General features: G+C 39.0%; 1 protein-coding gene across 6 annotated transcripts in view; it reads right to left on the bottom strand.

Moving 5' to 3' along the window:
• COL14A1 (collagen type XIV alpha 1 chain) overlaps positions 1-26,077 on the bottom strand; it is a 262,146-nt gene that overhangs the window by 104,688 nt on the left and 131,381 nt on the right. For all 6 annotated transcript variants that reach the window (XM_008255863.4, XM_002710753.5, XM_070075442.1 and 3 more), the window contains exons 20-24: positions 20,576-20,705; positions 17,393-17,515; positions 15,242-15,391; positions 11,621-11,737; positions 4,013-4,159 (exon numbers count right to left, since the gene is read on the bottom strand). In XM_008255863.4, coding sequence (XP_008254085.2) covers positions 4,013-4,159; positions 11,621-11,737; positions 15,242-15,391; positions 17,393-17,515; positions 20,576-20,705 — 667 coding nt within the window. The remainder of the gene's footprint in view (positions 1-4,012; positions 4,160-11,620; positions 11,738-15,241; positions 15,392-17,392; positions 17,516-20,575; positions 20,706-26,077) is intronic.

The following is a 26,077-nucleotide window of genomic DNA, read 5'->3' as shown; positions in this document are numbered from 1 at the left end:
ACATTAAGGGCAGAGATCCTACATGAGGAGTAAGTGCACAGTGACTCCTGTTGTTGACTTTACCAATTGACACTCCTGTCTATGGCATCAGTAGTCTCCCTATGCTCCGGTCATGAGTTTCCAAGGCTATGGAAGCCCTCTGAGTTCTCCGATTCTTATCTTGTTTAGACAAGGTCATAGTCAAAGTGGAGGTTCTCTCCTCCCTTCAGAGAAAGGTACCTCCTTCTTTGAAGACCTGTTCTTTCCACTGGGATCTCACTCACAGAGATCTTTTGCCAGAGTGTCTTGGCTTTCCATGCCTGAAATACTCTCATGGGCTTTTCAGCCAGCTCCGAATGCCTTTAGGGCTGATTCTGAGGCCAGAGTGCTATTTAGGACATCTGCCATTCTATGAGTCTGCTGAGTATCTCACTTCCCATGTTGGATCACTCTCCCGTTTATTTATTCCATCGGTTAGTGTTAGCAGGTACTAGACTTGTTTATGTGCTCCCTTTGACTGGATGAGGTAAATTTTAAGATCTGCTCCAACTCTAAAATCCAAAAAAATTATTTAAATAAAATAATTCAGAATTAAAAGAATGAGCTAACTATATTAACAATGATATGAAAAAGTCCAAGTTAATTAATATACAAAATGAAACATGAGAATACCATGGCATGATTTCATTTGTGAAAAAATGCATATATATATATATATATATATATATATACTATTTACACACACACACGAGACACACTCACATCTATAAAATCAGAATTTCTTGAAGGAAACCACAGAGGTAAAGATGGATATTTCTGGAAAGGAAGAATGAAGAAAGAGGAAAACTGACAAAGCACTTAATGCACTTCTGTTTTACAGCTACCTATCTCACTATTATTTTTGGAGATAATTTTTTGAAGCTAAAAAGTTTCAAAAGTAAAAATCTTTGAGAAATACTAGTGGTAAAGCTTTCTTGAAGCATAACAAAACATTTATAAGCTGAGATTTATTCACCTTAAAATGTGTGCCAATAGTAGGCTATCCTTATAAATATGTATCTTCTTTAATGTGCGCAATTAAGGCATTTCCCCAATTTGGTCAATGAATCAAGAGCGAAATCAATGAGGGGTAATGGCAAATGGCAGACAAATCATGATGTTTGGACAGAAACTTAGGCCAAAGACTCTCTAGGGTGAAAAGAACCACCATGAACTGGTGAGACGTGCTTATATCTGCACGTGGCATACAGATGGTCCCCATCTTCAAGTATGTGAGGGGCTGTCACACACACAGGAAAGAACAGTCTTGGTTTGCACTGCTTCAGAAGGTTGGACTAGAGTCAATGGGTGGAAGAAGACAGATGTCTCCAACATAAGGAAAACATTTACATCAAACAGAGCTATCCAACTCGAATTAACCCTAGGTTGGAAACTGACAGTTGTGGGATAACATTAAGGGAACGTAAAATAGACCAGGGATTCCAAATTTGAATATTTTATAGGCCATATAAGTCATATAAGCAAAGAAGTTAGCCTAACTATTAAGGAATGGTAGCAAACTTGAGTGTTCATGCACTGTCTCAATAGACAGCAGTTAACTTGTTCCAACAGATCAGCACCATCAGAGTATATAGGTCCTGTGTTGCAGTGTTTTTTGAATTTTCAAAAGAACTTAAAAATTAAAATTAAAAAGTATGATCTAGAAAAAACATGGCTGATAGTGAGATCTAGCCCTGTGGCCATCAGCTTGTGACTTCAAAGAAGATAATAATGGTAGCAGGGCAGCGCTGTGGCATAATGGGTAAAGCTGCCACCCTGCAGTGCCAGCATCCCATAAAGGCAGCAGTTTGAGTTTCAGATGCTCTACTTCCAATCCAGCTCTACTACGGAATGAGAAAGTAGTAAAAGATGGCCCAAGACCTTGGGCCCCTGCATCTGGCATGGGAGACCTGGAGGAAGTGCCTGGATCCTGGCTTCGAATCAGTGTAGCTCTGGCCATTGAGGCCATCTGGAGAGTGAACCAGCAGGTAGAAGACCTCTCTCTTTCTGCTTCTGCCTCTGCCTCTTTGTAACTCTCCCTTTCAAATAAAATAAATAAATTCTTTTTTTAAAAAAGAGATAAGATAATAATGGTGATGACAGAAGTACTTATTCAGTGAGATACAACTTGAAAACCTCTTTAATAGAAACTCTTTCATTGGATCTTTTCTGCTACCATTGGAGGCAAAATGGTAGTTATTCAGTTTTATTGGGAAACAAAAAAGATGTTCAGAGATGTTTAACTGCCCAGGGCTACAATGCTAAAATGTAGCAGAACAAGAGGCTCAACCCAATCTGTTTGACTCTAATAAATTTTGTGTACTACCGGGCCCCTATTTAACTTCAAAATTATATAATATATATTCACAAACTGGAATTCTAATCAGCAATAAAAAGGAACAACTGATAGATTCTACAACATGGATAAACATTTGCCAGATGCAAAAGATTACATATTGTATATCTCTGTTTGCATCAAATGTCCCCAAAAGGCAAATATATAATAAAAGAAAGTTGATGGCCTTGGGCTGAGGATGAGAAAGGAAACTGTGAACAGGCAAGAAAGCTACTTTTTTTTTTTTTTTTTGACAGGCAGAGTGGACAGTGAGAGAGAGAGAGACAGAGAGAAAGGTCTTCCTTTTTGCCGTTGGTTCACCGTCCAATGGCCGCCGCGGCCGGTGCGCTGAGGCCGGTGCACCGCGCTGATCCAAAGGCAGGAGCCAGGTGCTTCTCCTGGTCTCCCATGCAGGTGCAGGGCCCAAGCACTTGGGCCATCCTCCACTGCATTCCCTGGCCACAGCAGAGAGCTGGCCTGGAAGAGGGGCAACCGGGACAGAATCCAGCGACCGAACCCGGTGTGCCGGTGCTGCAGGCGGAAGATTAGCCTAGTGAGCTGCGGCGCCAGCCAGAAAGCTACCTTTGGGATGATGGAAACTTTTTAAAATTAGACTGTAGTTATGGGTACACAACTCTTTAAATGCACTAAAAATCATTGAATTGTACATGTAGGATGGCACTTAAACTTCATGGTATGTAAATTATACTTAAAAAATATACAAGTAATAGAAATTGTTGAATATTTCACGCTATTAAATAACATTTTATCACAAAAAGATTAGATAGCTCAATTTATACCCTTACTCTCTGTGTTTAAAGGTCTCACATTGATGATTGTTTTTCTATATGTGCCAAAGAAACTAAATTATCTGTCTATAGCAGGTAGTTCTTTCTAAGAACCATATACATGGTAAAGGGACTATCAAGGAGGACATTACCCAATTGCAATTCAGGCACATATCCTCAGGGATTTCAAATTCAAGTACCAGATACTGAGTCAAGCACACAGTGTCTCCCAGAATCCACAACAATTCAAATCATTTCAACATTTGCAGTCTCCAGAGCAAGAATCCTTGATTAAAATCCATTCCAAGAAGCTGACACTCTTCTTGCACTTTGGAACATGTGAAAAGTGCTTTGTTTTCATTTTATACTTTGCTTTTCCCTTTGGTGCATCAGATCTGCAGCCAAGTTGGAAAAATCACAAGAGCCTCTTAAGCAGGCAGTGACTAGGGTCAGCCAGTTGGAACATCCTGGCTCCATTCCCACCCTCATGGCTGTGGTAATATGCCATCTTTGAATGTCAGGACCCCATCCTTAAACTCCGTTTCACACTACCCATACCACAAATGTTCCTTATGGATATGAGTCACAATAGAAATCATTGTTTCAAGTCCTCTGCCATCATATGGCCTCATAGTCCTTTGTGAAACATATACAGAGGGTGGTAAAAACAAAAAGGCCATAAGGATGACATCAGTGAGCCACATGCAATGAATTCTGGGGCTGGAAAGGGGGAGCAAATGTTGTATTACACCTATTCCTGGGCAGCAGTGGGTAGTATTTCTCTGAATGGAATAAGGTATTTGAACTGACCTAGGAGGATGACAACACTGCTCATGGGTAGGGGGATCAGGAAAGAATAACCTTCACTTACCCGTTTTTTCCATTATGCTCACACTAGGTCCCTCAAGCTCTTGGAGCTTTGTGTAAACACTGATTTTATATTCTGAATCAGGCTGAAGTCCATAGAAGCAATGCCTAGTTGTCCCTCCACTCACAGTGGATTCTTGCTTTTGTGTATCTGTAATAAAACAAAACAAAACACACACATAGGAAAGTTTTGAAAACAGCCATTAATAGATGATAGCCACTGACTTTTAGTTAAAAATCACATTTTATATGTATAAAAATGAAATTTACTATAAAAGACTCCTGCAGCCAGCTAAATGAAGGGCAATTAATAAACACAATAAGGTACATACATCTTAACTGATTTGTTGGATAGGTGTGGATGTATTTATATTTTTAAAAATCTGAACTCCCCTTATTCAACTCGATTCTCTGAAACACAATAAAACAGATCGACACAGAGGAACCCATTCTTTTGGTACCACATAACTTCTTACCATCCAACAGAATCCAAACAACTTCTTACCATCCAACTCTCTAGTCTGAGGAGTATAGAGTTAGAAAACACAGGGTCTTGGCAGACATCATGCCTTCAGTCTAGGAGTTAGGATTCCAGGGTCTCAGAAGCTTCACCCAAGGGCCCAGATACTTTTCAAAGCTTCTAAACATTCAGGCAAGAGCTTGGAGAAATCCTGGGACAAGCAGGGAATCCTTGCATTCTTAATTCCCTCCTTCAAACCTTGAGTTTTAACTTATACTCATGATTTCCTCCACTTGCAGAGGAGATTCCAAGCAATCTCAGAGGAAGCTCTCCAAATTTCCTGGATCTACTCTGAAAATTTTTTTATTCCTTTAAAACGATACTTGAAGAAACAGGATATGGTGTTTAAGTGACTTAGGGTGAGACACGCTGTAGAACTGTCCCCAGTTCCTGGTTCCAGGTTTCTTTATGTAGTACCAAAGAGACACATCATCTATAGCCAATTCCATGAAGTATCATCTATCATTTTCCCCACCACTGTAGAAGCACAAGGAATTTTTGGGATCCAACTGTTGGACCCTTTCTCCATTCCCACAATCACAGCAAAGTTATTGTGCTTCTTCTGGAAGAGTTTGTGCCAGCCCTTTAGTCTGGAGCCTACAGAAACAGATTAACTATGTTCATTTCTGCAGGGCTTACTGGCCATCAGGCTGTGTGTCTGATATTTAATGCTAACAATAACAACAAAGACAATAATAGCCAACTTTGAATGAGTGCTTACAACATGCCAAGAAATAGTCTAAGTATTTTATATGTATTAACTCTTTTGGCTCTTTATAACATCTATAAATCATCCTCAATCTTTCTGAAGGTCAGAAAAGTGAATAACTTCCCCAAGTCCATACACTATGTAGCAGAACTGAGACTTGAATTCAGAATTCTAATGCCTAGTCTCAGAGGATATTGTTATAATTTCCACTAATATATCATAAAAATATAAATTTAAAATACTATTTTTCAAAATGAAACTGTTTGAGGGCTGCTAAGTGCATATTAAATAAGCAAACATGATAGCCTGGGGATGAGGAGTCCTATGACTCAATACTTTATTACTCTATTGGACAGGGTTTAATTGGGTGGCTTTAATAACAGAAGACTCTCAAGGGAGTTTTCTTCACAGGCATACATTATTGTTTTTTCCACAAGGGATAACTGGTTGAAAGGCACTGTTACTGCTACCATGAAAAAGATAATTATTCAAATTTCCCCCTAGTTCAATCTTCTTTTGGTCCATAATTACATCTGTTTAATCAAAGCCTTATAAAATCTTATTTTTAGAAATTTAAAATTAGTTTTTAAAAATTGCATTGCTCAACATGGGTTTGTCCTGAGAACATTTTCAAATAACTTTGTAATAAGGAAATGGCTCTGTGCATGTTTTTGGAAATACTTGTGTATATATATAGAAGGGAGGGGATGATTATTTTTCTACAAAGTAATTTATGATTTCTAACTTTCTAATGTGCCTTGGAAATGTGCCAAATAATGGGAAAAGAAATAGTAAACTTCATGATTCTTGAGTGAAAAAAATTGCACTGTTCAGATACTTGTACTTATGCATATTATTTAGTGGCTACCAAGATCTATTCAGTTATATGTTATTTTCAAGGAAGTTTATTCAAATAACTGAATACAAATATTTAAAAAGATGGAAATGCTATTTATCATGCTTTTATCATCACACATTGTATACATTTATCAAATTATCACACTATACCCCATAAATATGTAATTATTATGTCAATCAAAAAGAAAAAGGAAACAAAATCTAGAAAATATAAAAACAGACCAGTTGCTTTATTAAATGAAAGATGCAAAAATGTCAAGTAACAGTTTTGTCTATTTTGAACATTTAATATCTAGTCAAATTTCAATATATATGGGAACAAAATATATGCATATATTCAAATAAACATGTTTGTTATTTTTAATTCTATGGACAAATACTGACTTTTTAAAGTAAAATTAAAGTCACTTGTTAACATTTGAAATTTATTTTTATATATTATGAATATTAAAGAGTTTCAGAGGTGAATTTTGTAATAGAATCCTTATTCATATGTTTGTCCAGAATGAAATGCTGTCTGCCTTAATTACATCTTACTCATATTATGTAGAATGATGGAATAAAATAGTTGTTAAGGTTTTTAGGAGATCATGCATTACAGCGAAAGGAGTGTGACAGTAAGTAAACCCTGTGCTCTGCTTTTCTGCTTTGCTGACATGCAGCTTCAGCTTGGTTCCCAGGTTCAGAACCATACAGCGACTGTTACTTTCTGACCTGTCACCACCCTTTGCGGCCTCCTGGAAGTGTCTGTGAGCCGCTGTCTGAGACACATCTCTGGCATCCTGTGCATGGATCAGATTGTTCTATCAGATTCCAGAGACTCTTGAGGAATTAATTCAGAATATGCTTTTCTGTCATTTCCTATTTCTTGTGGATGCCCATCCCTTTAAAGACCCTTGAAAATAAAATATAAGTGGATTTTACTGCCAAAAGAAAAATAAATTTTATAAACCATTGGAAAACTGGAAAGGTACAGTAAAATTAATGGCAAACAGTATCAGTTTGGTTCCCAATACTAACAAAGAGGGGTTATATGAAAGAGGTGTATCCATGTTGCTTTTGGCATGTGTAGCTAAGGTCTAATGGCTTTGCCTTAAAGAAAAACATTAAAATTGATCAGATGATGACTAATACCCTCAGCCCCTTGTAGCGAAAGCAAGAAGTCAATTTAATTTGGGGGTATGAGGGAAAGAAACCTGCCTTTATTTGTATATTCATTTATATGAAGCAAGGGTAAATACATTTTCTGGATTGTTATCCAGATTCTCTGTATTATTACAATGATGATAGTGACTCTACCAATTTGACTCACCAAAATTTCCCACAAAAAGGTACTAAGATCCCCAACCAAAGGACATCCAGGATCCAGAAAACAATTCTGCTTGAATTATTTAATAGAAATATACTTTCTCATCCCTGGTCTCTCACATCATACCTATACCCCAATCATAATGTCATTGCTTTAAAAGTTGAATTTTGAATACAGACTTTGTTAACCATGATCTTTTTTTTTCTGTACGTGGTTTTGGTAAGATTGACTCTCCACTATGCTGTAATTTTCTGTCCTTGTTAACAGGTAAAACAGCAAAATTGGCATCTCAATACCTAATGAAAGACAAGGGAACCATCCTATGGACCTTTTTCTATGTGGGCTATAAAGAACGTCATCAAATTATAAGCATGGAGGAGGTAACAGAGTATCTGAGCTTCTATGGAATATAAACATATGAACTTGAAGGAAAAATGCTATGCCTAGCCTTCGGTACCAAGTCAAAACCAGCTGAAAAGAGGAATGGAACTCAACAGTATCCGCAGAACTAATGTGGCTCTCACAGGGTTCTGAGTTACTCAAGACCAACCAAAACTCTCTCACTTTGGTCTGTCTTGAAATTAACCAGAAGCCTTTCATTTAATTTGGCAAGTGGGTGGCTGACTCAAAAGCATATTTTATTTCAGTCTCTCCTGAGAGGAGTTCATCCTTCTGGTAATCTTTATTTTTTTTTCTTTCTTGGCCATAAAAATGTCATAATATTTACATGGGTAGAGTACATCTGTTGTTTTTGCCTGTCTTGCATCTAATGCCTCTTTCTTTGGACCCATTCCTTCCCACTCATGGTCTTCTGCTTCAGGGAAGATTGAATATCGCCACCATCACCACTACCAATACCAGATACATGGGTGGAAGGCAACCAGGTCTAATCAGTCAGTTTATTTCATGCCTGTGAACTCAATGACAGATTTAAGGGCATGTGACTTGAGTCAAGCCAATATGACTCAATTCCTGGACTTCTGTTGGAACTGTTGAGAAAGAGAAAACTCGACTTTCACCAAAACTGCTAAGCTAGGAGCTGGAAAGATATAATTCTGGATCTGACTGAAGTCCACTCAGAGTTTAGTTGAGAATGAAAGCAGAAAACAACAGAGAAAGAAGGGTCATGACTTCCTCTCAATAACATTGTTTGAATATTTTGATCCACCTGTGTCTGAAACGGGATGCTTTCGGACTTTTTAGTACATAAGCCAATTAACCAACCTTTTTGCTTAAGTTCCTTTTATCTGGATTTCTGTGACTATAACAAACACACCTGAATGACATGGCCTAACTACTTTGTCACAAAACCGTTAAAATCTGTAAGCACTGCCTTAGATTCAATTGAATTAACTTCACAGAAACTGAAGCAGAGAAGAAAGTTGACCAGCAGCTGTGGCTACAGTGGAGACTTCTCCACTGGCTCCAGCTTAGAAAAAAAAGTGTACATGATCAGGCCACGGAAAATACAAGTATATGAAATAAATCACTGGAAAAAGTTATTCATCAAACTGTAGAAATCTGGCAGACATACTCAGAAATAGGTCACACTGGGATAAAGCTTCTCTTTAACATGGGGGAATTTGGTACCATTTCTTCCTATTATCTCCTCTGGTGAAACCAGAGAGAGAAATTTCTGCTGAGGCAGCTTATGCAACCAATGGAAGATATGACAGAGCCAAATCACCTGGGGCTCTGGGACCCAGTGGCACATGAAAGAATGGATATTTCACCACAAGCCCTTCAGAGATAATAAATCATGATGGTGACTACATTTCTTAATAAAATAAAAGCAGCCTAACTCTTCCCCACGCCAAAGAGAAAGATCACATCTTGAGTTAACTGATGGAAGCTAAAATATCTAAGCATATTTCCTACTACCACCACTCCCTCACTCTCTAACCAAGCGTTCCTTTTTGTCAATTAGAATCTGTTGCTGATAAATAACATTCAACTGACTACTGGGCACTTGAGTTGTAGGCTAATTTTCTCCTAAATTGCCCAGCTATAAGCATTGATGAAAAATAAATTCAACAACATTTTTGCACATCCTTGTTTAACTGAGACTACAGAGGCTCAGTTGAAAATGTTCTGGCAGCCTGAGAACAATACTGAGGGAATACAGTTGTGCTATTTAAAGATCTTGGCTTCAAGAAGAAGTTACTGGAGTTTTTGATTATCAGATCCATTTTATCACATACATCAATCACACCCTCTGATAAAAATCTCAATGCCGAGGTGCACATTTGACATAGCCGTAAAGAAGGCACTTGAGATGCCTGTATCGTCTATCAGAACGCCTAGATTCAGGTCCTGCCTCTGCCTGAGATCCAGCTTTCTGCAGATGGGTATCCTGGGAGGTAGCAACGATGGCTCAAGTCCTGGGATCCCTGCCACCCTCTTGGGAGTCCTATGTTGAGTCCTGGTTGCTGAGGGCATTGGGCATTTGGGAAATGAACCTGCAAATGAGAGTGCTCACTCTCTCTCTCTCTTTTCTCCTGCCTCTTTCAAATAAGATGAAATAAATAAAAGTTTGAAAACTATCAGTGATGCTTTGCAAATACACTAAATTATGAAATGCATTTTATTAAAATTTAATAAAATTACATGTGTTTCACTAATTTGATTAACAAAGCCATCCATATTTAATATATCTTTATGTCAATCTATATATTTAGAATTTTACAAAAATGAATGTGTATGTAAAGAAGCTCATGGACCTTATTTCATGTTCTTATGTGACAAGTATAAAATTGCTGTGGGATAATTTGGGAATGTGATTATTATACCTTTTAAAGCTCAACAAATACCACCAAACATCAATTTTCTGTATGAGAGTATATGTATATAAATATTATGAAACATACATCTTGAGGTGATCCTCAAGATGTTATAGTTGTTTCTCAAAGTTTCATCTACTTTTACTTCAGTATCCCATAAATCATATTTAATCCACAAAACGCATATGACTTGTCCTGACCTTCTCTTCTTCAATGTTTATTCCAGATTAAAGTCATTCCCATATGTACAGTTTATATCAGGCTACAGGAATCCTTACATAAGGGAATCAGGGAAGTAGTGGTGCAGGAGGATCTTGGCAACAGTTGGTAGTAATTTCTTCTACTGTGTTTGTCCTATCTCAGCTCATTCATGTTCTACAGAGGCGTATTTCCAAAAGCTCTCAGCACTCTTCTAAAGTGTACTTTCCACTCATGGAGTGGATCAAAAAGCGGAATATATGGATTTTGAATGTAGTTACTATCAAGGATAAAGGCTGCTAAACCCAGTTTGTCTGGACCTTAAAAAATTAGTGTCTCCTTTTTATTAAATGAAGAAACCAAGATCACTTGTCCAGAAAGAATGGGCTACATTTTAAACAATTTTACTGCCAAGATTGGAAGATTTAAAAAAATCATTTTGGATTCTGCAATGTCTCCTATAATTCTCACAAAGTGACAAATAGCTTATCTTCTCTGTTTATGCAAATCTGATTAAAGCAATTTTCATCATTTGGGTTCAGTTTTTTGAGTATTCTCTGTGATAAGAGGATTAACAGGCCCTAGAAACTCATTTTTGGGTAATCAGGTTTTTGTTGTTGTTCTTGCTATTTTTAATGATGACAAGGAGGCATTTTTCATGTTTGAACTTTGGAACAAATTGTAGATGTACTTGAGAACTAGATGTCGAAGGACTTATTCATGATGGAATAGATATATTAAGCTTCTCCAAAATGACCGTCTGATGTTCCCCAAATATCCCCAAAAACTATAGACACACTCTAAGAAAAACATTAAATTCATAGTTGATCCCCACAAAATAAATACCAAAATTACAGCCTCATACAATTTTGATTTATGTTGTTCATTCTGGCTATTTGGTTCCAACCACCAACAGCAGCTAATATTTCTTAGGTGCTCTCTGTGTACAAAGCACTGTCACAAGTTCTTCATAAGACCTATCTCAGCTGAATCCTCCAAGAACCCTAAAACATCAGCACTACAGCTATATCAGCTAATGTAGGAGAAAATGGAAATTTGGCGAGGTTACGAGCCAGTATGACGCCAGGTGCTGCATGCTGCATGATTTAGCACCATAGAAACATCTTTCTCCACAAAAGGGTTCATGTCAAATGTTACCTATGTGTTGTTCAAAGTGATTTGCATAGAACCAAGCACCTGAGTGCTTGACAAAAACACAGGCGATGGACTGTACTTACCTTGGAGAGATTCTATTACTACCCGGTAGGCTGTGGCGTGACGGTGCATCTGCCACTGAGCACACAAGCTGGTCATTTCAATTTGGTTGGCTTGGAGATTGGTCACACCCAAAAACACTGTAATGAAATATGAACATAACTGCAGATAATGCCACGAATGTCCTCAAGTCTGAGATTCATTTACAGCAAAATTCTCATTCAAAGCTCTACACTCAGAGGTAGAAAATTCATTCACTCCCAATAGGTTAGTGTATAAAAGGGAACTATTTTATGATTTGAGAGAATAGCTTGTAAAATGCTGTGTATGATATCTCTGGTATCTGTAAATGAGAAGGGAAATATATATTCCCATGGAAAAGATCAGATATAATGGAGAGTATAAGTATGGGTGATTTTTAATCCTTCCTCTTTATTGTGTTTCCTAAATATTTCAGAAGTAATGTCCAATAATTTCAGAATAAAAAGTAAACATAATATATACTTATAAACCCATGAGATAGCCATGGCTTAAAGAAAAGGAAAAGTAGACACAATGAGTGTTGTGCAAACAGGAGCATTTTACAAGACCTCACCTTCAAAACATGACTGAATATGAATGAAAACCTTAATTTTAAAACAAAGAGTTTACATGCATAACACATTATTTAAAAACCATGTAAATTTTTATTAATCCTAGAACATTATGATAATACAATATGGTTATTTGTGAAGCAAAGAGGATTGTTTCTCCAAGACAACAGAGAAGTAAGTATCTGGTGTTTATCATTTAGGTCCAGGCAAAAAAAGCCGAAAACTGCTTTCCCTAACCATCTCTTACTTCCATCCATATCATACTATTTTTCTTAGCTAATTTATAAAATAAAAATATTTTATGATTATTATTTCAACATGGTAAAAATAATGTTGTTCAATCATAACTGACATCTTTACATAGTTCCTTTTTGTTAGGGCAGACAAGGAAACATTTTTTCCTAAAGCAAATTAAACAATTCATGTCTCCCCAGGAAAAATGAAATCAACAATGATCTTTATATGAGAATAACTACATTAAATTTAGAAAACAACCTTAAATCAATTTGCTTGCCATTATGTGAGATTTTTATTTTATTTGGGAGAAAGATAATAAATAGTAAATCACTACATTTTTACTTTAAGGACAAGAATATAAAACAATTCAACATTCTCAGTATTTTAAAATATGCATGTAATGTTTCATGTATTTATTAAGGAATGGAAGAAAGAGTAAATACAAGAAAAAGGGAATCAGGAAATGAGAACAACAAGGAAATGTAGAGAAACGAGAAACTATTAAAAAATCAGAGACAGAAGAAGTGCAGGGACAGATAATTTTGACAGGAAAAAAAAAGATAAACCAGAGAGGGAGAGGGAGGTGTGGGGAGCAATCCGGACTAGACTAAGTTACTCGAATTAAGACTTATTCTATGCATCTGCTCTCCCACAATGTGGCGTTGGGAGAGAAGTAAACAGCTTCCGCACAGCTGCCTCCAGTTCAACTGATAAACTGTAGGACTTGCTCCTGATTGGAGGAGAGCAGCGTACTTGGCGTGTGGGCAGCCGAGTTAGGATTGGCGGAGGAGGACTATAAAGGAGGAGAGAGACGGCATTCACCAGGAACATCTATGGGGAACATCTAAGGGAACCCGTGCAGCCCCCAAGAAAGCCGGCCGGCGGTGTGCCGCTCCCCTGCGGAAGTGGGGAATGCGGCCAGGGGGAACTGCCCTTCCACGGAGGTGGAAGGGATAGTAGCCAACCCGGGAAGAACCAGCAGCAAACCCGGGGAGGGCCGAGCAGACGAAAGAACAGCGCAGGGTCCTGTGTCGTTCCTCCACGAAGACGGGGAGCGACAGGAGGAAAGATTATAGGAAAATACACAAGATTTTTGATAGTGTAAGGAAGGAAAGACTGCAGGACTATAATAGCACAACAGAGGGAAGTACTTGGAGGTTATGCCATGTGCTTAGAACAATATTTCTTCAACAGTCAAGTTCAAGTTGGGAATCACATGCCAATGGTTTCCTAGATCTGTTGAATATAAAGACTATTTCTTCTGAGATCAAATTTATTTGGTACCTAGACTCCTCTACAATCTGTTGAATATAAAGACTATTTCTTCTGAGATCAAATTTATTTGGTACCTAGACTCCTCTACAATCAGGGGTGGTTTGGGATTTGGCTTAATACATGCCCATTCTTGTCAGGTACCACTTATCAGATTAATTATTTGATTAGGTATTAAGATAAGACACAGGCCAAGTGCATTTGGCATAGTTATCACAACAGTAACAGTGCTTTGCTGTATGGTAGGCACTTTATATACCTTATCCCTTTCATCTACAGCCTGTCACTTGGTTATTAGCATCTTCATTTTAATTTTTTTTTTTTTTGACAGGCAGAGTGGACAGTGAGAGAGACAGAGAGAAAGGTCTTCCTTTTTGCCGTTGGTTCACCCTCCAATGGCCACCGCGGCCGGTGCATCGCGCTGATCCAAAGCCAGGAGCCAGGTGCTTTTCCTGGTCTCCCATGTGGGTACAGGGCCCAAAGACTTGGGCTATCCTCCACTGCACTCCCGGGCCATAGCAGAGAGCTGGCCTGGAAGAGGGGCAACCGGGACAGAATCCGGTGCCCTGACCAGGACTAGAACCTGGTGTGCTGGCGCTGCAAGGTGGAGGACTAGCCTATTGAGCCACAGCGCCGGCCATGCATCTTCATTTTAGAGTTGAGGAAGTTTGAGCTTAGAAAAGTTAAGTAGTTTGCCCAAGGCCATAGTTAATAAGCAGCAGATTTTGTTGATTGCTTTGATTATACCATCACTATCATTTTCAAGAGGGGAGCACTTACTTTTGATAGCTCTTGGGATTATGTTAATTACCGCAAAGCCAAACCATTTATATTCTGGTCATTTTCACATTATCTTTAATATGTTCTAAAAATATTGGTATTATTTTGAGGGTAAAAATACTGGTTTTGAAACGTACTTAGATCAAAACTGTAAGTTGGTTTGAAGCAAACTATTAAACAGATGGTATAGCAATATCATAAATTTCAGGAATATGGAATGTACATTTCTGGACTTTGGAAATATTGCATTACTCAGTGGGTATCTGGCAGTGGTATACATTAGCAAGAACCCCAGATGGTGTGCAGACAGCATGGAAGCCCTTAAAGGAGAAAAAAGCCTTTTGAGTGGCGTGCCATATATTTCTGATGATGTGTGTGTGTACATAGGGTTGGGTAATGACTTTGAGATAATGCAACTTCCCCCTAGCCCAACGTTGGATGGCACTGGCCAAGTCAGACTACAAGTTACTTGGAAAATGTCACCTAATTTGAAAATGCCAGCGAATATTTTCCAGAAGGAAATCCTATTCTGCAATCACTCTATCTGTAAGCCAGGTGCTGAATTCCACCTGCCAGTCAAGACTCTGAACTGCCCTGAGTAAAAAGCACATTTTTCTTTCCATACAAAAGCATCCATAACAGACAATTCTGAGGAAAAGAAAAACCAATGGCCAAGTTGAAGGAGGGGCCAAATTACAAATTGTAGTGAAAATGAAGCAGCAAAGCCACACGTGGGACTGAGATGGGTGGGCAGCGTCTTACATGTTTTCACCATGCCCGTCAAAGCATCACTGAAGCCAGAAGCCTGAGAGGCAAATATTTTCACATTGTAGTCCATTCCACTAAGGAGGTTGGTGATAAGAATGGTGTTGATGTCCGCTCCCACAAATGTTTCCAATGTTGGACCAGTAACTACAAGAGAAAGAGCACATATTTCATGTACAACAGAATTGGTTGGGGGGCACTCCTGGAGCAAACTGTATTCACTCAACTCCTTTGTTATTGCCCAGGTTTGTATAACAAGTCAACATCAGGACTGAGGTTGGAATCTAATTCATCTAAAGCTCTAATGGCTACATACCTGATCCAGGCTACATCCTCTCTTTGGGAACCTACTCTTTCCCCCAGATTTAGTTTTCCCACTTGTGTTTATACAAAGAAGTTAGCCCACCTTGCAACACAACATCTACCATATTATGAACTACCCTGTTATAATGCAATAGAGTATTTGCCCATTGGAGGAAATAATTTTCAATTACTACTTTTCATACTCCCAACTGTGTCCTCTACAGGCATGCAAGAGGCAGTATCAGCAAATTTTATCATGGACACCAGAGGCCACACAGGGAACCAAGTTGAATTACCACTATAATTTTAATTACTACTTTTAGGATTTTCCATACAAGCAGCTGAGATTAGTATTTTAAGACCCTTAATTAACTCTCTTTAATAGGCCTTTACATCTTCCCCATTGTTTTGACCTGGTTGGGTCTTTGATTAAAGAGTAAAAACATTCCTTGCTAAGTTCTATACAAATTTATTTACCTCCTGACTGTTCTCATATATGCTCATTCTTTAAGACCATTGACTTAATGGAAAGTTCCTAAAATCCTCATCACTTTCCTGCAGAAGCCCTTCCAACAATCTATTTCTGTACATTTCCATTATCTCTGTGGTGATCTTCCCATTCCCCAAACATCTGGTGCAAATGACCATGAATGCTTTTCCTGCTCAGCCTCAAACAGGATTTCCCAACCTCAGCACTGCTGATATTGTGGACTGGATAATTCTTTAATCTTGAGTGGGAGAGTACTATACATTAAAATTGTAGGATGTTTACCAATACCCACTAGATAACAGGAGCAACGCCCTGCTCCCTTGCTCCAGTTGTGATAATCAAAAATGGCTCCACTAGGGAGCAAATTACACTGCAACCAGAGGCCTATAACAAAGTTATTTGTAGTCAGAAAACATGAAAAATATTTGCAAAACAGCCTAAGAAGCAAATTTGATAAGTCTGTCTTGCAAATTAACACATGCTTCAAATTTAAAGCAGAGTCAAAAATATTAATGCTGGATCCTAAGAAATCAACCTGAAGCAGGCTAGTGCATCCATGGTCAATTGTTACTATTTCACTGTCTTGATTCATAAAGATGACTGAGGAATTTGTACGTAGGGTAGTTTAATTCTGTTGGCCTGGAGACAATAATGGAACATAATGGAAAACGCTGAAAATTGATAAGGCAAGAGACAATGTTTGGTAGATTGGGACTAATGGAGACATGGACAGCAGAGAGAAGCTTTCAATGACCAAAAGAATGTTTTCAAAATTTTCCTAATTAAAAAAAAAAAAAAAAAAGCAGGGGCCGGTGCTGTCGACTAATCAAGTCTCATCATCAAGTGGATTAAAAGGCTTCTGGAAAAAACCCAGTACTTCTTTAACATGGTTTATTTCTCCACATAACTTCCAAAATGAGAAGTCTGAGAAGTTTGTCAATGGCATTTTTCCAATCAATATAAGTAAGAGAGAGAAGAGAAATTCAAAATTACAAATTCCAAATTATTTAGAGATTGCATATCCATTAAGCCATAAAGTTTCCCATTTCTTTAGAAGGTAGGTCTCTTTATACTAGTGCCTTGTCAAGGATGTGATAAGATCACATGCATACCAAATATACAGTACATTCTGCACAGTGGTTTCCTAAGTGAGGTCATAATTTCATCATTCTGATAATCCCTGACACTGACTCTACTAGAAAGTTTCTTTTTTCCAAAATAAATTAAAAGCTCTTCTTACTTCTTTAAAGGATAAAACTATGCATTAAGAGAAAATTAGAATAAAACCATTCATTTTAAATGACATTTTAGATCTTTACCCATGTTACCAATCTTTCATAAAAAGCATCACTTACCACTGACTGGTTTATAGACAATCCGATAGCCCTTTACAGGGGAAGGTGGAGGGTCCCATGTAATGCGCAGGCGGTTATACCATTCCTCAGAGACCCTTAAGTTTTGAGGACCAGAGGATGGCACTGAGCAGGAAAGAAAAGGAAAAATGGCATTCAGCGTAGTTTCCTCCTTCAGAGCCTACACTGTTTTCAACAAAATAAATGCATATTTTCTCAAGGGTAAAATCAAAGTTCACTAAAACACACAGTGAGAAGTCCCAGAGAACTTGTGGTCTTTAAAATATTAAATACATGGAAAATAATCACTCATGATGAAACACTTCTATCTGAAATCCAGAAGCTGATTCAATGTCATTTAGCTTCCTAATCTTAATTTTAAGTAAAATCAAACTAAATAGTGTTTATTAAAAATTTCTGTTTATACATTATTCTGTTCCACTATCAAAGTTATTTGTACAGCAGTATTGGAGGTGATACGCAATGCTCACCCAATGTTAATGATGATATTCTTACAGGTAGGATTCTGATTTATTTTATTTTCATTTTCATATTGCCTGTACTATCCAAAATTAATAGTATCATTTGTTAATTTTTATCAAAACATTAATTTATGCAAAAGCCTTTTATGAATGATTCCAGATCTTGACAGATACCATTTTGTTGTTGATAGAATATACTGGCGCTTGGGCCAGTGCTGTGGCGTAGCAAGTGAAGCCACTGCCTAAAGTGCTGGTAACCCATATGGGCACCAGGTCTAGTCCCGGCTGCTCCACTTCTGATCCAGCTCTCTGCTATGGCCTGGGAAAGCAGAATTGGCCCAAGTCCTTGGGCTCCTGCACCCATGTGGGAGACCTGGAAGAAGCTCCAGACTCCTGGCTCTGGATGGGCCCTGCTCCAACTATTGCAGCCAATTGAGGAGTGAACCAGAGGATCGAAGACCGACCTGTCTCTCCCTCTCTTTCTCTCTCTCTGCTTCTGCAACTCTGCCCTTCAAATAAATAAATAACTATTTAGAAAAAAAAGAATTTACTTGTGTTGACCATTGCTTAAAGAAGTAGAGCATGTCAGGTTGCCACATCCCACACTGAAGTGCCTAAATTCGGTGTCTAGCTCTGCTCCTGATTCTGGTGTTCTGCTAATACATACTCTGGAAGGCAGCAAGCAGTAGCTGAAAGGACTGGGTTCATGTCACCCTCATGGGAGACCTGGATTGAGTTCCTGATTCCCAGCTTCTGTCTGGTGCAGCTGCAACTATTTTGGACACTTGGGAAATGAAAAGCAGGTAGAGGAGATATCCTCTTCTCTTCTCCCCTCCCCTCCTCTCCCCTTCTCTCTCTCTCTCTCTTTCTCTCTCTCTCTCCCTCTCTCCCTCCTTCCGTCCCTCCTCCCTCCAGCTCTTTTCCTCCCCAACCCCTGCTTTTCAAGCAAATACATTTCTGTAAAAAATAAAAAGTAGACCAATAACATTTTGATATCTGTATTGAAATTTAAGTCATTTTTCTGTAGTAATATGCTTTATTTATAATTAGGTAAATATTGCTGTTTTCTTCTTTAATCATTGCTTACATCTGTGGTTTCCAAACATTCATTTAGCAGCAAAATACCAAAATATGCAACACATTCTTTTTTTTTTTTTTTGACAGGCAGAGCGGACAGTGAGAGAGAGAGACAGAGAGAAAGGTCTTCCTTTGCCATTGGTTCACCCTCCAATGGCCACTGCAGCCGGCACACTGCGGCCAGCGCACCACGCTGATCCGGTGGCAGGAGCCAGGTACTTATCCTGGTCTCCCATGGGGTGCAGGGCCCAAGCACTTGGGCCATCCTCCACTGCACTCCCTGGCCAAGCAGAGAGCTGGCCTGGAAGAGGGGCAACCGGGACAGAATCCAGCACCCCGACTGGGACTAGAACCCGGTGTGCTGGTGCCACAAGGCGGAGGATTAGCCTAGTGAGCCGCAGCGCCGACTGCAACACATTCTAATGCATAGATCAACTCAAGATGCGGAGACACTGCCACCTTGACATACACAATGTATGCAACGTATATGAGAATCCAATGTAGAGACTGATTCCAGGTGACGTGTGCTAGTAAAAATAGAATGAAAAAAATGGAAACTCTTCTATAACTCTGCTCTCCCCTTTCCTTCTCTCTTTCCACATGACCCTTCAGGAAATAATTATGGCAACTCTGAGAGCTCACAATACTCTCAGTGATCTTTAGCAAAATGTGGTTTGGTGGGAGCCTGGGTAGAGGCACACAGAGCACAAGTAGGAGGAGGAGGAGATGCCAGCACTGTTAAATGAGGAGGTGATACCTCTGGGCTCAGCTGAGCAGAATTTTAATGACTTACACAGACTTAGTTGAAAAATTCACACTCAGGTGTCCAGTTACATAATTCAGGCTTCGACACCATTCTGCACTTAGTCTCATGTAACCTTTTGATAATTATGGCGGATTAAATATGCCATGGATTTTTTTTTTTTTTGACCTGCCTTCCATGGAGAGGTGGAGGCTAGGACTCTTTAAATCTATGACTGCCTTGACCAACAGACTACAGCAAAAGTAACACTCTTCATTTCTGGCAGACCCCTGAACTCTGATAGTCTCCATTTTCAACTTCTTGCAGCAGCTCTTGCTCTTACAGCCTTGAGTTTCCAGTAGGAAACATGACTAACTGCTGGAAAGAAAATGCAGAGATGTTTTGAGGCTAATGGAAACAGAGTCCACTGAGTCAGGCTTCCTACCATCCCGCCAACATGTCAGGCCACAAGTAGGCTGCCCTGGACCTGCTAGACCAATGCAGGATCTAGATGAGTACATCCAGGTTGTGCTAATGTGCAACATACCGACAGGAAGAGTCTCCCAGCAAACCCAGCCTAAATTTCTGCATCATATAATTGTGAACTATAACAAAATGGTCAAACTCTTTTAAGTCATTAATTTGTTGCACGGTTTTTATGCAAGGATAGGTAAACATTATGGTAACAAAGACACCAACAAAAGCCTGAAGCCCAGAGAAGTTAAGCAACTTGCCTAAAGTCACACAGGATTCAAACATTTTCTGCTTCCAAATCTCCTTTGTTCTTTTCACTAGACTCTACTACACCTTTCGGTGTGTATTGCAGAGGACAAGCGTTTCCAAGTCAGGATCAGCCAGTATGCAGAGGGAGGAAGTTTCACTTACAGGTTTTCCCAGGGGCAGAGACGCTGACACCTTCTCCATCAAAGTAGATGGGCGTCACGGTGACTTTGTATTCTGTATCCGGAAGCAGAGACTTCAAAAGGAGACTGTTCTGCCTTCCAGGCACCATGACCTGAACAGAAAAGTAAAGGATATGCTGTTGGTAAGGTGCCCAGTGCCCAGGGATTGACTGGTGGAGCACAACTGGAGGCATTTGGAAATAATCAGATGCAAAGAGATGTGCTTAGCGAGTGATGAGAGAAGAGAGACCATCCATGCAAAAGCATTTCTCTCCGAAGCTCCCCTCATACTAAACCTACTTCATAATCACTAATACAAAGGGGTTAACTTTGAAGCTCTGACGGCTCTAAGGAATATTCTTCTCTCAACATCTCGGCACTTGTAAAGTAGCCAGAAGAGAGAATAATGGCCTGTTTCCTCGGTGGGTGTTTATAGACTTGAACTGCTCATTCTATAATCCAGCCTGCTGCTTATCGGGTTTGACTCAACTTAAATGTCCTCTTGCAGAGGCAAAGTCAGCCTTGCAGGCTTTCCTTCCTCAGATAACCCGCCCCCATCATTTTCTTCTTTCAATTAGAAAGAATGGATGCCAGCCAAGAGCAAGAGAACCATGCACCCAAGCCAAGTTTTCTAAGCCGAAGCATATTTACCAGCAACACTAAAAAAAAAAAAAAAATTTTTGTAGCTCTTTTATTTCTGAAAGGAGATGCCTTCCTCAATCTGGAATCACCTCCATCCCTGTGTCACTAAAAGACTGCCAAAAAAAGAAATGTGGCTGCAGGGTCGACACTGCACACGTGTGAGTGCAAGGCGCCATGTGGCACAGCAGAGCGAACTCGTGTCCCCAAAGAAGCCACATGCTCTCCATGCTGACACCACACTTGTTCGATGCTGGCACATCTTGAGGCCATTTAATCATGGCTGGAAAAAAAATGCTAGGATGTAAGAACTGACCCAAATGGGCTTAAGGCAGTCACAAGACCAGGACAGCTGGAGATGCTTACCGTGGAAGGATGGGTAAAATGCCAGCAGGCCAAGGGTGGTGCTGTCTACCTCTGGATGAAGGAAGGAACATATAAATCATGGAATAAGCCCTAGAAAGCCTCCAGTTGAACCCAGAAGCAGCTGTTGCTAAGATAGTACTAAGCCCTAAAAAGGAATTTTAATAGTAAAAAAGATGACCTGAACTACATGACTTTATATTTAATTCATCTGATTTTGCTCCTCAAAGCAAACTGACACTGAAATGTACCAGGCTGTATTGATGTGTGGATACTAGTCCTGGGAAGGAAATACACACAAGGGAGTTTTGCTGTACCTAGAATGAGTTCAACAACTCTGGCATTCAGGACTCCGGAAAGAATGATGGCTGCCCTGCCTTATGTTTCCCCACCAGTGTACTTCTTGGGGTGTTTCTCTTGAATATCACTACCCAGAGCCTGGGCTTGCCTTCCAAGCTGTCTAGAAACCACCCATGTTGACATTCCTTAAATAAGATCATCTCTCACACTGAGAAGCACTTGGCCTTGGAACCAGTCAGATTCAGGCTGGGAACTACTTGAAAAGTATTGTGATCATTTGAGAGAAATCATTGAGCTTGCCAAGAAGTTGTTGCTGTGGTTTATAGTAATACCCCTCACTCACCTAGCAATTATTATGAGCCAGGTGCTGCTTAACTATTCCAATACAGTAATTCACTTAGGCTTTGCCACAATGTTTTGAGAGAACAGATATCAGTATGCTAATTTTATAGATGGGGAAACCAAGGCCCAAAACAGTTATTGAGTAATGGAGCCATTCTGAAACTCCAGGAATCTGGTCTGGGAACCCTTACCCTTGTATGAACATTTTTGTCCTAATGAGACTCATTTCCCAGATTAGTTTCCCCTTGGGTATGCAAAGTTTCTCTTGCTAGGTCTTTGCTTGCTTGGACAGAGTAAGGAAAATGTGCTTCTACTAAAAACAAATGCTGCAGGTCATAGCAGATGGTGGTTTTATTTATAAAACAAGTCTATAAAATATGCTCCTGGCTAAATGGAAAGCAAATATACCCAGAGATTTCAATTTTTTCAGAAATGCATCTCCATGTCTGGCTTTATGAAAACCCAGAGCTCTTCAGAGTAGCCTGGACCACATCCAATAAGCTCTTTCCTACAGTAGGAAGGATCCCCTACATCTCATTGGTTTCCCATCTCATAAAATTCTGTTGCTAGACAGTGATTCTCAAACTATCTGTTGTGTTTGTGGTGGTGGTGTTGTCATGCTCACTCCAATCCACTGCCAACCAAAACTTGCAGAAACTACAATAAGACTCAATTGCTAAAAGAAGTAACACGTTTGTGGACTGTTGTAGCAACATCGAGGTGGCTATCAGTACTTCTGAAAGCTTAAGCTTATTATCTTTCAGGACACTGAGTCATACTTCGATGAGCCCTACTCTGGAAAACTTCTTGCAACTCAGAATTCAGGTCAAACTTAAAGATGTTGATACCCAGGTTCTAGAAAAGTCTGAATCCTGATCAGACTTTTACAAATAAGTGAGAGACCTCCTTGCCCTGACAACACAATTCAGATCATGTTACTGCCACTCCATATATCAAAGCAGAATTCAAAGTTAATCCATTTGAAACATTTGAGGGGCTGATGCTGTGGCCATGTGGGCTTTAGTTCATGTCCCAGCTGCTCCTCTTCCAATCCAGCTCTCTGCTAATGGTCCAGGAAAGCAGCACAGGACGGCCCAAGTGCTTGGGCCCCTGCACCCATGTGAGAGACTCAGAAGAAGCTCCTAGACACGGGATCAGCTCAGCTCGGGCAGTTGTGGCCATTTGGGGAGTGAACCAGGGGATGGAAAACTTCTCTGTCTTGCCCTCTCTGTCTGTAACTCTTACCTCTCAAATAAATCTTTAAAAGAAGAAAAAGAAATATTTGACAGGTAGCCTATTTCAAATCACTTAAAAGTGTTTTCTTGGAAAAATTTGTTATATATGATTGTATCCAGAAAGTATATAAATATTTTATATATCCCAATTGTAAAGGTCAATTTTAATTCACGTTGCTTTACATATGTTAAAGCTGACCATGGCTTATAGTTTTAAACATATAAGTACTTCAAAATGTTTGTGGAAATGGAATTAAAGGTAATTTTATTTTGATAAAAATTTTTAAATCCATGTGCAGTTTTTGACTAACAGACATTAATGAACTTTTTGAAGACCCCTTGGGGCCAGCATGGTGGCTTAGCGGGTAAAGTTGCCGCCCGCAGTGCGGGCATCCCCTATAAGCACCAGTTCAAGTCCTGGCTACTCCACTTCCAATCTAGCTCTCTGCTATGGCCTGGAAAAGCAGTAGAGGATGGCCCAAGTGCTTGGGCCCCTGCAACACATGGGAGATCCAGAGGAGGCTCCTAGCTCCTGGCTTCAGATCAGCACAGCTCTGGCCACTGGGGCCAATTGGGGAGTGACCAGCAGATGGAAGACCTACCTCTCTCTCTCCCTTTCCCTCTCCTACTCTCTCTGTGACTCTTTCAAGTAAAAAAAATCTTTAAAAAAAGAAGATCCCTATACATAACCTATTCTTTAACTTTAATGTTGTATATTAATCATAGTTCATGTAAATATAATCATCTTTTCTGTTTAAGGAAAATTTAGAAAAATGGTATGTCAGTGCTCTTATCTGGAAACATTTCCTCTTTTGCTTTTTGTGATATAAGGGGATTTCAAGAGGGTCATAGAAAATAGAGTTAACAGATAAGTTTACTTAGGTGCCAAAAATTTTTGAGATCCCTACAGGGGTTTTTCATGCTACACATTTTCCACAAGCTTTTTGAAGATCTTTTATGTTTTAGCCAGTTGCCTTTCCCTGCAGACATCATTATTTTTTTAAAAAGATTTATTTATTTATTTATGTGAAAAAGCAGAGTCACAGAGAGACAGAGACAGAGGGGGAGGGAGGGAGAGAGAGGTCTTCCATTTGCTCGTTCCCTCCCCAGATGACCACAATGGCACCATTACTTTAAGACATCATTTGGTCCATATGATTTCAGGGCACTGGAACTTTAGCACAGGCCTGTGTGCATCTGCCTGTCCTACCTGAGCTGCACAATTCACACCTTGACGCACACCACCTCTGGTTCTTCTAATCTACACTGCATTTGTACAGCAGTGATACTTCATCAAACAGAGACAGATATAAATGATCATTTATTCCCCAGGTGAGTTCCTGAGAAAGTTCCTGTAAACTAAGTGTGCACAAACCCAACTTAATTAAAATGTACTAAAGGAGCTTGATATTTAAGGCATTACACAGTACTTTATTCTGCATATCAAAAAAAGAGAACCTCACTTCTGTACAGTAAATAATCACTGCCAAATTTATCAATATTTTTCCATTTTTGTTAAAAGTTTATTTAACTGGGGCAGACCAGTTAAACCTTTTGATCTTTATTTTTCCCTTCATCTAGGTGTCCAAGTGTTTCAAAAACAGTGTTAAATGAAAGAAATTAGCAAAGGGCAAATTATCTAGAGACAATCCAAAGAAAATATTATTATTATTTTACCGTTTAGCTCATAAGTGCATATGTAAGATTAAATTGTTGCTCTTTCCAAATCAGCAAGAATAATTCACCAAGAAGCTTAATGTGTTTCTTGAGTTAAAAAAAAAAAAAACTGAAAGCAATAAAAAAATAAACTCCCACTCTGGGAATTTTTTATGCTTCTTATTTTTAAGAACTGAATTATAATATGAGGACAAAAACAGGAAAAATAAAACATTTCAAATTATATCTTTAATTATCATCCCTAAGCACAGCTTGAATTGTTTTTTTGAATTTGCCAATAATGAGTCATCTGTAATGTATGGTCAGAGTGAATTCCTAATTCCACCTATGTTGCTGACGTGCCCTATACCCTTCTCCGGGTACTCCAGGGCAATTTCATGGATCTCCATGCTCTCCACAGTGGATGTGGCTTTTGTTGGGGCTATCATTGCTTCTTCACTATGTCCTCTCTCAGCCAGAAATAAAGTATGTTCCTGAAAGAATGCTGGGTTTGGTAATTGTTTACATAAGCACATAAATGAAAATGTTTCCACCCAACACCTTGTAGGTAAAGAATAGAAAGAAAGTATAATGTTTTTGAGTGACAATGAATTTTAGAGACTTCTTTTCTAGTGCCACCCCCTCAAATAATGTAATAAAGCACAAGGAATGCAAGTAATGTGGCTCAGAAAAGCTTATTCCAAATGCAAAGAAAAAAGAAATTCTTTTGGATGAAAACTGGATTTATCTGGTCTGACTGGAAACATGTCTAGGAAAAAACAATCATGACTAAAGGGAATGATATGATATAAACTTAGAGAACATAATTAAGAATGTACCCAGTTTATCATACAGGAAAGGAAATATTAATAAAAGTTAAACAAAATTTCAAATTTTGTTTGAGGAGAGACATCCATGATTAAGTTAGAAATGACAATAAATCTTTTGAA

This window comes from Oryctolagus cuniculus, chromosome 6 (genome assembly GCF_964237555.1).
Source record: "Oryctolagus cuniculus chromosome 6, mOryCun1.1, whole genome shotgun sequence".
Lineage (NCBI taxonomy): Eukaryota > Metazoa > Chordata > Mammalia > Lagomorpha > Leporidae > Oryctolagus > Oryctolagus cuniculus.
This window is presented reverse-complemented; position numbering and strand designations above follow the sequence as displayed.